General features: G+C 46.4%; 1 protein-coding gene across 1 annotated transcript in view; it reads right to left on the bottom strand.

Annotated features, from left to right (window-relative positions):
* Positions 1–13,977, bottom strand: part of LOC308045513 (gamma-aminobutyric acid receptor subunit alpha-3-like) — a gene marked incomplete at its 3' end in the record, with an annotated part of 67,693 nt that overhangs the window by 21,756 nt on the left and 31,960 nt on the right. The window contains exons 4-5 of the mRNA XM_080352828.1: positions 7,611–7,678; positions 3,619–3,839 (exon numbers count right to left, since the gene is read on the bottom strand). Of these exons, the coding sequence (XP_080208954.1) occupies positions 3,619–3,839; positions 7,611–7,678 (289 nt within the window). The remainder of the gene's footprint in view (positions 1–3,618; positions 3,840–7,610; positions 7,679–13,977) is intronic.

The raw sequence follows: 13,977 nt of genomic DNA, 5'->3' as shown, positions 1-13,977 counted from the left end.
ATTCATAAAGCAGGAAAAAGCAACCTGTGCAAATCTCGTCTATTTATATGCTCCTGTTTAGTACCCTAGCTTTAGTCTGCTTGGATCTGTCCATGCTGTTGTCTGGGATCAGCCCTGATGTGGGATGCAGTCATGGAGCTGCCAGTCCCTACTACCCAGAGGAGCTGGTGCCAGCAAGTCCCAACTGCTGCTCTTGCAGAAAGGAGACAATCCATCGCCTGGGGTAATTCTGCAGGCTCTAGCCTACAGCTCTCACGAGTTGCCTGGGGCTTAAAGAAAAAACAGGTGGTAAAGACAACCCAAAACCTTTGCTGGGAGAGACACTGTGAAGCTCTGAGATTTCAAAAGTGGGCTGGGAAGCTCAAATCCCTGGGCATGCAATGGTAGGTACAGGAGGTGTTATCTAGGGTTCAACAGCCCCAGTAGGACTGCAGGTGTCCTGGGTGCCTTTGTACTCAGCTGTCCCTCCTGTTTTACCTCTGCCTCACACAGGGGTTCGCTGACCATCCTTCTCAAGTGCTCATGCCCTGCAAAGTCTTGAGGCAAAGTCTTTGGGCATGCAGCTGAATGCGTCAGCATCGCAGTTAAAGAAAATATCCTTTAAGTGCATAACTTGAGCACATATTGTCTGGGAACCACTCTGACAATAACCACAAAGCCTCAACATGCCACTCTGACAGTCCCTGTGAAGAGTAGGAGAGCTTTTTAAAGCCTGGATTCACAAAGATGAATCCCATCGAAACAGCATTAAGCTTTCACTATTATCATATGCTTTAAGGCCTGGAAGAACCAAAACATTATCTATGTGCCCCACGCAGTTTGAGCCAGGGAGTACATCCAGAGATTGTTGCAGCAGCTGAGTTTTTGTCTGTACCTTATGTAAATCCACACACAATTCCCACTTTGTTGTACTTAGGTCTGACACCAGAGCCTTTGAAGCCCTAGCTGGGCTTTTGGGAACTACTTGGATCTTGTAGGAGCTCCAAAAACAAGACTGCAGAGGCAGGGCTACATGATAAAACTGCATTCACCATGCCCTCTAAGGTAGCTGGAGAAGCAGGGAAGGAGCAGAGGGGTCAGTAATCCTGTGCCTTGCACAGCAGCCAGAAGGGGAATAGAGAAATGCAATTCGTGCTGCAGTCGCAAAGGCCATCTTGTCACCCAGGTGCCAAGGCCTGACTTGGATGTTTGCAATGTGACATTGCATCCATCCTTGAAGAGGCTATGCCATGACTACATGAAATCTCTGGATGCTCAGCTACAGCTGGCGTGCAACTTGTTGAAGCTCAGGTCAGTGATGAAGAGGCTCTTCTCCGGGAGCTATAAATATTGTCACACAGGTGTAATTTTGCTGGATGCATGTGTCAGAGTTGCTGTTCCACCAGAGCAACTTCATCTATAAATGTAAGCCTTGACTAAGATAAGTTGGTTTTCACAGCAGGATAAATAGCAAGAGACATGCCTCTAATTGCACATCAGCAGAAATGATCCCTCAAGGATGCTGGCTGTTACAAGGTAAAGGAGGAGGATATGTCACAGGAGTCAAACTGCATGACACTGTACCAGTCTAGGGTTTGCAGATGGTGATCTGGCCAGCTCTAATCACAGCTCCAGCATCGCGCTGGTCCAATACTGCCCTAGTCCCACCAGGATAGCTCCACACACATCTGCACAGCATCAGTCTGTGCTAGATAAGGAAAAGATCTCCATGCACTACAGCTCCTGGTACTGTGCAATACAGCACGTGACAAAAAGGCTCAGATCCAACCATTAACCTTTGGGTGTCTCTGAGTGGGCTCTCCACCTCTTATAAAGCCTTTGAGGTACATTTAAGGGGGGCAGAGGCACACACAAAGGGAGGTCCAGACTCTCCTTCATTCCCTGCTTCTTTGGGAGACAGCTAAACTGAAGGATGCATTGTATTTATTTAAATTGTCCCATGACTTCATTTTCTTCAACAAGCTCATTCCCAAGAGCCTCATGATGCTGCCATCCTGGCACCTGCCCAGCCATAAACGGAAAAGTAAATCCAATACTTTCTCAGTCACACAAAACTTGCTGAAGCTAATGGCTGTTTGATGAATAAAGAAGTAGTGAAATGATATAAAAGCCTTGAAATTTAGTCTTTTATTTCCTCTGTCTTATCCTGTGATACTTCACAGTCAGACAGTGATACAAACGAGGGGAGTGTTAGTCATCCACATGCAGGTCAGAGAGCTGGGAGCAGAACCAGCCCCTTAAGTCAAGTTGGGCTTCTCCCTTCATTTACCCCATCTGCCTCAGTAACGTGAGGTCACTGATGTGTGCAGACCTAAAGCCCTGGGGCCCTGGCAGGATTAGCTCATATTTGAGAACCGCTGCACAAAAGCAGAACATTGTTTATCAATGTAGGCTGTAAAAATTGCTGATAGTATGTAGATTCACGGCCATTTAAACTATGAAGAGATGAAATTCTGTCTGCTCCTCAAAAACCAGAGGCAAGTGCAGCATCTCAGCACACAAAATCCACAGTGAAGATTGTTTTTAGTCAGGATCAGCTTGAACATGGAGGCAGTGAAAATAATTTTTGAAAACAAAGATTCACACCTTTCCAAAACCATCTCAGTACCTTTCTTGTGCATTTATGAGCAGCTTGTTGTTTCATTTATAAGCCCATTTACCTCAGAAAGCAAATTAGTACATCAGCCCCAGGTGGCAAACATTATTTACGTGGGTGAATAGCTTACAATCATACAGAAACATCTGAATAGTTCCAGAGTGAATGTACAATTAACCCAAAGGCATTTCTCTTCGTGCTCTCCACCTGTTGCAGCTTAGTGATAAATGCATGTACCATGAGAAATCCAGAGAAACATGGTTCCCCAACAGCACCTTGTGTTCTAGAAGGAAGGTTCCAGTTGCTGGAGCTCGCAGTGGGATCACACAGGCTGGATCACTGCAGGGCTACCTCATGTTTGGGGCTCCCACTGAGGCTCATCTGGGGACAACATGGGCTGGGTTAAACTAGTGACTTCCAATGGCCTCTCTAAACCTGGAACGTCCAAAGTACACTTTTTAATAAGCTCATGATTTTTTTTTCCTAATGATTCGCATTGGTTATACAGATTCGGATTTTTGGTTCCACGAAGTAGGAAAAGAAGCCCCATTGTTCTCACAAGAAAGCTTGGGCTCATTAGATGTTTCAAACAGTTCCAGTGTAACATGCTGAATAAATTTGGATCTGTTCTCAAGCTGCTGGAAAATAATGAATTCTTCCATCCTAATGTTCCCTTACCAACACTAGAAACCTGAATTCATATTCCACCAGAAGTCAGGGATAAAAATAAGTCAAGTGGCGCACCAGCTTCACAATCTATAGATCTCAGCACTTCTACCTTACCAGATAAAAGAAAAATATCAACATGAATGACGAGAAAAAAGCTACCTGTAAAAACTTGTTTGATGTTACATAGGTAGGAAACAAGGATGGCAGAGAAAGGAACAGGGTAAGACTCAGGTGTGCTGACAGAGTCAGTGGAAGTCTGCACAAATCCAGCTGTAGTGCACCCTGAGGTCACATCCTTGCTTTGCATGTGTATAAAGATCTGGAAGAGCCAGACCCAGCAGACACAAACTTACCTCATGGTGTACAGGAGGGTGCCATTGTCCACCAGACGCAGCAGCTTGTTGGGTGTTGTCATGTTATGGGCAACAGATTTCTTCCCGTTGTGGAAGAAGGTATCAGGAGTCCAGATCTTACTGGCCAGCAGGTTGTTGAGGGGAAGTATTTTCATGGGACCATCAAACTTCAGCCTTTCATCTCTCCAGGATTGCCGGAAGAAGACATCAATAGTGTATTCCTTTGTGGAGAAAGGAGAGAAAAATAAGTCTTATTGGACTCAGCTTTTTATTGCAAACAAGAGATTATATATTTAGTCATTGAGTATACCGTGTTATCGCACACCTTGGTTGACATGAAGTACGGTGCAAAAAGAAGTAGGGATTAATGGCAGTGGAGAAATCTGTGGAGGATAGAGGGCACTTACCACATTTTGTGTAATGACTCACATGTGACACCAAACCTTGTGTGTCAGTGTTTCTGACCACTGCAGACAAGCTGCAATGCAGCCTCCAGCAGCCAGTCCTGGGGTAGCCCTACACCAGCACCTTTATCCAGATGTTTCAAGAGAGGGCATCATTGTGTGCAGCTACACAGGAATTTTAAAAGGCCAAACTAAAGTTCCAGGAGAGGGAATTTAGCCAGGGTGCTGGTAATTATAGCTCTGCTCATAAAAAATACAAAGAAACAAAGTTTCACGACATTGTCTTAATGCTATTTTCTTCCCCAGGCCACCTCTAGAAAAGCTTTGAATCAAGGACCTCACAAACTTGCATTACGAGATCCTGCTGTGACTTTCTTTTCTTTTTCATCTTTTTCCTTTTTTTTTTTTTTTTCCATTTCTTTGGTGGGTTTTTTTGTTTGGTTGTTGATTTTTTCTTTTTCTTCCAGCTAGTGTAGAAATCCATTTGCTAAGCCAAATTCTAGCTGGGGGGGGGATATCAGAAGTCATCTACAAGTCATCTCTTTGAAACCCTGTAGCCAAGGTGAGCTCCCCTCTTGGTGTGTGTAGCCTCAGAAACCACTTGACCATGCAGCAAAGGCCCTATGGCTTCATAGCCACCCCAAAGCAAAACTAAATCCATCTGCCCAGTGCCTGGCATAAAGAACTGCTCTTTCCTATGACCTGAGATACCCCATTGTCCTCTGAGGGTCCATGTCACTTGAGGGAACGTCTTCAGCCCATCAGCATGAGTTGCACCGCTGTTCACCTCTATGACATGCACCTCTTCTTGCTCAGGAAGGATCTCATTAGCTCACAAGGCTTTCAGAGAGAGATGAGGGCTTCGGAAAATCTGTCTGTGCCAGCTGTTCTTCCCCTGCCATTGCAGATTCATAGTCTTTACTTATGGGTTCTTGGAGGCTGCAGGACCAACTAAACTTATCATTGTGAATGATTTCTTTCCTGCAGCTCTTCTAAGCAGCGTTTAAGAGCTGCTGCACATCAGTTTCCTACAGGTCACAGAAATTCCTACAGGTTTTGCAGCAGATGGCAACTGAATGAAAGCATCTTAGTGAAGAAATTATTCGCTGCTCCCTGGCCACAGAGTCACTCGTGCTCACAAATTAAGTTTCTGGAGCTTGGCTAGGGGAAGGAAAGAGAAGATCCTACATTCCCACAGGTTCTGTCCTGTACAAGGTATTCTGCCCCTTCATGGAGTTGATCTTCACTTTGTGGTTTTAAGCTCAGTAAAGAAAGAAAACCAAAGGAATGAGCCTGTGTGCAGTCCCAGGAAGTAGGTTTGGGAAAAGTCCTTATCAGGAGAAGAGCTGTGTTATTCAGTATTAAAAATAAACAAACAAAAACAACAGCAACGACAACATCAAACTGAGAAAAAGCAACCCCCTGAAAAACAGAACAAAAAAAAACAACAAAGAAAGATGGAAAACTTCTCTAACAACTTCCCAGGCCTTGTTTTCCTTCTTTTATGCCAAGGAATCATTCCCAAAAAGAAATCATGTTTAGATTCTTCCCCTGTTTTCTGTATTTCTTTCCATGAAAGCATCATTCCCAAGTCACTCCTTCCGAGGACCACGCTTAGTTCTACATTACGCTCTTCTCCGCCTTACAGAAGTGACTGAAAAGATTAAGGCTGAGTCTGTTTCCAGCGTCCATTCACCAAAGCAGTTTGTTGGTTTTTTCAGTTTCCTGGGGACTGAGGCAAAGCTGCAAGAGCTCACAACCAAAGACTCAGGCATATGTCAGGTCCTATCAGGCTCTACTTCCCAAGCCAAACTGAAAGACAGATCAGAAGTCCCTTGGAGCATCTCAAGGAAGAGGTTTACACATCCTCCTCCATGCTTCGTAACCAGCTGCTCTTTTCCGCTGTCCACAGCAGCTTTACCTGCTTCTCCTTCATCACCATAATTACAGTCTCTGTCTGCATCAAGATGCGCAGGAGCATCTTTCCATCATGATGAGTAATGGCTGTGGGAGGGATGGGAGCGAGATCACCAGGCAGATGTGAGCAGGGAAGGAGGGACTTCCCCACTCCTGAGATGAAAGGAACCCCCGCAGAAGACCAGGCTCTCCCCACGCTTCCTGGGGAGATGAGGTTTCTCTCTCTCACGTTTCTGAGTGCATTTAGCACCAGAACAGCATACTAAAACACATTCGCTATGCATTTGTAAAATACATGGAACTAAAGAATGTGAAGGGGAAATAATTTATTATTCTTTAACTGTGTCCCTAATTCTAAATTCATTTTGTCAAATCACATTGCAGAGAATACCTTCCTCTTTTCAATACCTCATATTTCTTCTTCACAGTTCATTATACACACTCCTTTAATCAAATATGCTCCACCTTGGAAGTAATTATCAGATACTCCCCAAGGGCTAAGATTGCTGAATATATTATGGGTCTCTACTGTGGTAGGAAAGCAAGCGAGACAGAAAGAGAACTCAGATGAGATTAATGCTCCTGGCTATGCGGACATCAAGTTAACTTCTAGCCCTGGAGGGAGCGATCTTCCCAAAACAACATGGGGTTGCTTGACAGGGTTAGCACCTCAAGGAAAAACTGAGATTTTATTCTCCCTCATCTCCTCCACTTGTTGGCACAGGACTGTTGGCCAGGACTCCCCGCCATTGTCCTGGGCTATGCCAGCACCAGGTCACCTCTGGGACTGGGTGCACAGAAGGGCCTCAGTCCTGAATATGCAACTGTCCTCATGTGGCACCATTGAAACATTAAGCAACTGTCAACAGCCAACCTTCTTCTCTGGGCGCATGTGGAACATGAGCTGCAAGAAACGCTGTTGAGAAAGCTCACTATTAATTATGCTCCACAGTCCTTTTTTAATTAGAAGACAAACTGTTGTGGGAATACAAGCCTAAATTCAGACCTCAGGCCTTTTCATTAATAATTTTCCCTGAACATGTCAAAATGCTGTAATCAGTTCACTCTTCTTCTTTTTTCTCTTTTGCCTCCCTTCTAGTTCAAGCCACAAGGACAGTTTGATGGTGAACTGTTCTCTTCTGGTGTTGCCACCAAAACAGGCCAGATCCTGGCATCCTCCCCTCTTCCCAGGGAGCACCCTCCTTCTTTAACACAGCCAGGTCAAGGGAAGTTGGCTACAGTGAAGGTGTTTGTCAAGGCATGTAATGGGTGGAGGGTGCTACGTACAGGTCTTGGTCCCATGGGCAGACCTCTGCGTTTCATTAGGTTGCACTGCAGGAACAAAAAAGACCCTAAAGCCTGCAGCATGCTTGAGCAGTGCAAAGGCATTGACCCTCCCAGGCTGCATTAGCAATTGGTTTCCAAAAGCCCAAGCACACCTGAGAAATAATCCCTGTATACCACCCTCACTGAGCTCCCCTTGGCCTGTGAGATGATGATGATGATGAGGCAGTCATGCCTGGACAGGCAGCTGGGATCCTTGCTCATGTTCTTGTCATTTAGGAAAATCCCATTTTTGCCCAAATTGTCCATGGATGAGAGTAGGACACATCCACTGTGCCTGCAGGAGAAGTCACCCTCCCAGTGAGGCAACCAGCCAGTAGCACCTACCATATCTGTGTCCGAGACAGGGCCGAAACTTGTCACGTAAATGTCTGTCTTGACTTCAGTTACGCTGTCTGGGACAACAACGAAAAAAAAAAAGAGAAGGAAAAAAGCAATTAGAGAAGTGAATTTGCATGTACAGGGAAGGGTTTGGGTTTTGTTACATGGTGGTTGTTCCTGCCAGGCGCCTCCCTGGTGAGCCCTCAGCAAGCCAGCATCATGCTCTCTGCTGTGCCCTGAACAATGGCTGATTTTATCACTTGTAATTGGGCAAATTAATCTCCGATGTAGCTCTGCTGCTTTTCACACTTACACTGAGGATGAATATGTCCCGCACAGCCAGACAATGCGTATTTACCAAATGCATGCAGCTACACGATACATAACGTGGTACAGAGCCACATTTTCAATACAGAGGTAAGCCCTGATGGTTTGAAACTCGTTTTAATCTGAAATCCCTTTGTGTCTCCCAGCCTGATAAACAGCCTAGTAATGTTCCACCAGTTTTAGGAAACCCTGGGTTTGTTACAGCTTCAGGCTTATCTGTACGTAAAAAGAATTAATATTCTGGTGGCCTTTTACTGCAGCCACGTTTGCTTTTCTCAGTGCTTCGCTCCTGATGAGCGGCGGCTCTTGCAAAGCTGCTCCTCACCTGCAGCCCACGCTTCCCTGCATCCCAAGCTGTGCCACCCTCGTGGATGCTGAACAGCATCCTCACTGCCCCAGCAAAACCACAGAGCCCCAGTTTCTGCCCCAAGTGCTAAAGTCCAGGGGCAATCTTAATCACATGCCTTCAGGTGAAGATAAACTGAAGTACTTTGCAGAACACAGGCACCAGCAGGTATTATCCATGCCAAACAGCACATACAGCTCCCATTCTTGACTACATCACTATTTCAGTGTGTTTCCTAATTGAAATTTCTGCTGCTGTCCCATTTTGCATGGAAATCAAGGCACAGTGATTTGCCAGTTTCACGATCCAATGCTCTGTCCAAAGTGGTGTGCTGAAAAAAATGATGGATGAGGTGCCTTGAGTTGAGCTTTATGTTGCCATAAATCCTCACCTCTTCAGGGATAGATCATGCCGTTGTGCTCCTTTCGTGCAGCATTAGCTGGCTCAGAGCTGCTTTCTCAATGCAAGAACCACTTTAGAGACCCGAAGAAGAGTTCATGTTTTATGTGCATAACCCCATTGTGGCCACTGCAGCAGCTCTGCAAGTAGCCCGGTCAACCCATTGCTCTGTTCACTTAAGGAAATCCTTCTGTCCCCTGACAGTTATTTTACAGTACTATGAAGCTCAGTTTTGCATCAAAGTTTTGTATCCAAAAATAAGATAATCCATTCTGTCATAGTTTTGTCCTTAATGGCTAAAATATACATATACATGTCTTTAGTTATTATGGCTGGAAAGCTTCTGATGCAGCCTGTGGCTGATATTATTGTGCTATATGAGTGACCCTTGGTCTTGTCCTGATGTGATAAAAAGAAGGTTAAAGAGAAATATGTATGCAGTACACTTTCTGAAACACCCAAAATCCAACAAGCTGAACAAAATGAGTTACTTCTGTAAGACTTGGAGTATTCTGTCTCGCTTCAAACAAGTCCCCAGGTGAGATACACAGCAGAGAAGAACATCTAGTGAAGCGAGGCTCTTCCTGCTAACACATGCAGAGAGAGAAAGCTAATCATGTCTTAGAGAAAACACAAACTCTCCCTCTCCTCCCATATCCTCCCTTCTTTGTGTTCAGTTTGCCCAAGATAGTAACTTACAGCTAGGTTTATCAGATCAGCACCCGTGGCTGCCCATGGCCAGTGAAGCCAAGTTCCTTGTGAGGTGCAGGATGAATTGTCCCCTCACCCAAGGGGGCAGAGGGGCAGGAGTCCATGAAAGGACCCATGCTTTACAACATGATCCTCAGCATCCCAGCACAAGGGAAGGGATTAAGGAAGTGATGAGGAGATAAAAAGGCAGAACCGGTTTTGGACACCTTTTGATATGATCCTGCTACGTTTACATGTTTATTCTTATTGTGCTGTAACCTGGATGTCACAGAACTTTTTCACCCCTTCAAATCAACTGGCAAATCCAATCAAATATTTGATTTAATAAATGCCATTAATGTATTAATAATTCATTAATATTAATAATTACAGTATGTGTCTGAAGACGATCCCCCATTTCCAGACTACAGACATACCCTGCCCCAGCCAGGCCATGTGGACTCCCCAAATCTGGTGCAAGGCAGTGCCCAGTGCAGGGATGAGCTGGGGGGGGGTAGGCTCCATCACTGGCTTATTGATGTCCCCCAGCACTTAGAAAAATGGGCTTCCTGCATCTCTCATGGCAAAAGCCAGACTTCACTTTCCCTGTTAATATGTGCTCCTAAGGGCAGGATTTGGCTGGGATCCGGAGGGATTTCTGAAATTAAATCATTGCTACGCAAGCAAGGATTTCAGCAGAGCTGGGAAATCCAGAGATAAGAAGAACACCAGCAGAACAGAGTGAGCTCCATCCTCAGAGATTTGTTTCCTTCATGGTCTCACAACCCGAGAGCATCTGCACTGCTTGAAGCCCTGCCCGAGCTTGTGGTGAGATGATGAGGTCTTCTCCTCCAGAGAAATCAGGAATTACTCAGCCAGCCTCCTCCCTCCTTGCCCTCACACTTGCCCACCCTGAGCCTGAACAAGAAGAAACTGCATCTGTTTTGCATGCAAAAGCAAGCTGAGAGAGGAACATCTCCTGCCTCTGCTCAGAGACACGTCAGGGAAATCCTTATTTCCTCCTCAGTCTGCAGACACACTCACACTGAAGCTTGGCTGCCTTGTCCAGTTCTCAGCAGATTTAATAACTGGGGGCTGTACTGTAGGGCGTTAGACACTTTTCCTAGACCTGTTGCAGAACATTAAACAGTATTTTTCCTTTCCTAGCATCATCCTTCCCTGTGACTCAAGGGTTTTTTTACATGCACGAATTGAGCCTTCAAGCCTGCTCAGGTGGCAGGTGGGTGCTGCCAGTCCTGTTTTATAGCTGGGAAAACAAAAAAGGACAGACTTGGTTCAGGTAGGAAGCTGGAGCGGAGCAAGGACCAGAGCCCAGCCCCAGTGCCCTGAGGAATGATGTGTCCTGGCGCCCTGCTGCCCAGGAGGGCTCGGGCTGGCTCTTGGCATCCTGACCCTCTGGCCACATTGCTGAGCCTCACCATGCCCCAAGCTGCTGCCACCAGCACACTGGGCAAACCAAAGACGACCCTGAAACAGTCATGAAACTAGAAGAGTAAGAGATTTCAGGTTCAATGTTTGAACATGGGCAGAATTTAGACACCTGAGTGACACATGATGTTCCCAAGCCATTTGTTTAAGGCTAATTCCCTTGTCTGGGGGCTTTTCCCATTTATAGGCTCAGCTTATTTCCAAGCTTCAGCACAAGTGTCTGTAGAAACATCTGGAGCAGCTGTGTGAGCAGGAACAAGGTGCCGCAGGTTAATCAGAGCTGCCCCTTTTTCCCTGCAGTACAAACCCTGTCCCTGCCTGCCAAGCAATGCTGTCTGGCCCCTGCCTGCAGAAATGCCCCACAGCTGGGCAGATCTGCAATACAAACATAAACCAAAAGCTGTAACATCCCTTCCCACAGCGTTACCATGGCACTCCCTACACCTACCTGCTCTTTAAAAGCTCCCCTTCTCCAAGAATTCACTATGCCAGCTCTAGCTGCCTGTGCAGGCAATAAACATCTCTATTAGCTCTGTACAGAAGGCCGGATCCTGCTGTCCTGAGCCCCACACCAGCAGGGCTGATTGCTTCCTTTGTGCATGCAGAAGGTGTAAAGCAGCAGTGGCTGCTACTGAGATGCTTCAGGGTTTCCATTTCACCCACCCTCCCCTGTCTCCCCTCTTCAAGTCCCTATAGCCCATGTTCCTGGCCCTGGCTCAAGGCAGACGTCCCCCCCATCCCCTTCTCTCTTTTAAGCGCTCGTGACTCCCTGAGCCTGTGAGGAGATAGCTATTATTTACAAAATGACAGCAGGCTATTTTTACTCGGTTCTTGGAAGTGCTAGGAGTAGCAGCCGCAGAGCTGGAATACAAATTACACTGCCTCGCTGCCTCTCCCCTTACCGGCTGTAGATTGTAGGGCTGCTTCTACATGTGATTACGGGAGGCGGGGGGCACGGGGGGCTGAGGGGGCTCTTATTAAACATCCCGCTGCACTCATCAAGTGCTGTTTATTTAAGAATCTCAGTCATAATATAATTGATTCAGCCAGTTGTGTTACAGCTCTTGAGGTTTGCGGATGTGCTGAACACAGTCACACGTTTCCCAGGCGGGGGTTCCCAGAGGCTATGCCGCAAGCTAGCAAAAAACCATGTGCCTGCATCCAAGAGCTGGAGGCTCCCAAACAATACGCACTATTAAAACAGCAAAGCCACTGCAGCTTTGTGCTGGGGATTCCTGGCTGCTGCGCTGACGTCAAGGAGGCTGCACAGCCTTATCTTGGAGATAAGCTGGATGAGGAGGAGATGGGGATCTCCTTGAAGCTGTGCTCTGTGTGGCATCGCTCCAGCTCTGTCCCAGGGCTGTGCTGGGACCTAAGGGACCTCAGAGGTAAAAAGCCTGTCTGTACTGGTGTTTCTGTGCATGATGGCACGGCTGAGTCTAGAAAGGAGAACAGTGCTGTTCAGGTTCTTCTGCATCCAGGGGTACAAACCATAAGTCTGCTCCAGGTCACCTTCTGGAGGTAGATGTTTCTGTACTGGGCTCCCTATGAACTGCTCTGGACTCCAGCCAGCCCAGTATCTCATCTCCAAACATGGTTGCAGACTAAAAAGTGCAGTAAAAATCTGATAAAGCCCTTTAACAGCCTCCTAGACTGCAATTGCATTTAGCCTTAGCTCGAGAATTTCTCAGCTTCGTGAGGTTCTCTTAGTCAGGGATCTTCTTCCAAGGATCTCAAATAGACAAAAACCTTTGGGAAGGACTCCCACCAGCCTGCATTGAGGGTAGTGTCACCATGCAGAGAGAGCAGATGCTGTGTAGCTCTTTCCCATGTCACATAACCCAAAATGAGCACACTGGACGGGACAGTGATTTACAGTTAATGCAGTGTTCCTGGGAAGGGAAACACAAGAAGTTGGTCTATACTACCAACTTCTACCTCATGCCTTAAATGTTCATGCCAACAAATAAGCAGCAGGAGTAATTTTGGCAGCTGCATACAGGAGTTTTTTGGGTGCTCCGTTCTTCATTTTCTCAGCTTCTCACTGGGGGATTTAATCTTTCTTCCAATTTTAGCCTCCTCTCAGTAAGAAAAGAGGCGCTGAAGAAGGAAGGGCACATCTCTGAATGGCATGGGGTACCATCTCTGTGACATTGCCCTTGAGCCTGCCACGGCAGTAGTGGGAGAGGACAGGGAAGCACAAGCAGAGGGGCAGGTGCCCGATGGGAGACGGTAACCTCGCCTCTCCCCACAACCTCCCTTGTAAGAGCTGCAGAAATCGAGATATGACGTCTTCTCCATGACCAACCACACACAAGAAATCCCTGATGTAGCCCTCAGTGCTGCAGGGCCAGCAAGACTCTACCACATAGATCAGAGATGCTTTTCTGGCTTTTTTTTTTTGCTAGTGAGATCAGGAATAGCTACACAGAAGGAAACATTTCAGTGAATATCACTGCAGTGCTGTTAATGCCTCCCAGGCTTGTCCGGCCCTGCCAGGGGATAAAGCTGACTCCAAGGACACGGACTGATGGAGCTCCTGCCACACAAAGGCAACAAAGCAGCAGGAGCCATTGCTAATGTCAGGACCACAAACATCCCTACTGCACCTGGGATGTATCCTGGGAGCAGAAGCTGTGCATGGGTCAGGGTGGGACGGCTGGAGAATAGAGACAATAAAAAAGAACGCCACACAAGAAGGTCCTGGCATTTCCTTCAGCATGTGTGAAAGGAAGAGAAGAGCTAGAGCACAGAGAGACCTAGGCAGCTGGTTTTGACTTAAGGTCATAGTCAGCTTCTTCAAACACCCAGTCGCAAAGTCAAAACACGTATATGCAGGTGTTGCTTGGCTGCTTTAGTGCCTCAGCATCTTTGAATATGAAACTACTTGTTCAAAAGCAAAAACCAAGGCTCATATCGCAGACATTCACTCGGGTTTGTCAAATTCAGCCTGGGCATCTTTCCCAAAAGTGGACGACAACAGGCACATATGCTTCATAAAAGAATAACCCAGAACATACATAGAGTGCCTTGGTCCTGTCAGCAGCCTTCCTTACATAGAAATAAATTGTAACCACCTCCATACATAGAATTATACAGAACTGAAACAATTCAAATCAGTAAGAAGCAAAGATTTTGGTGGCATAATACATGGCCTACAGA

This window comes from Nesoenas mayeri (genome assembly GCF_963082525.1).
Source record: "Nesoenas mayeri genome assembly, chromosome: 13".
NCBI lineage: Eukaryota > Metazoa > Chordata > Aves > Columbiformes > Columbidae > Nesoenas > Nesoenas mayeri.
The sequence above is the reverse complement of the archived record's forward strand: the minus strand, read 5'-3'. Positions and strand labels throughout refer to the sequence as shown.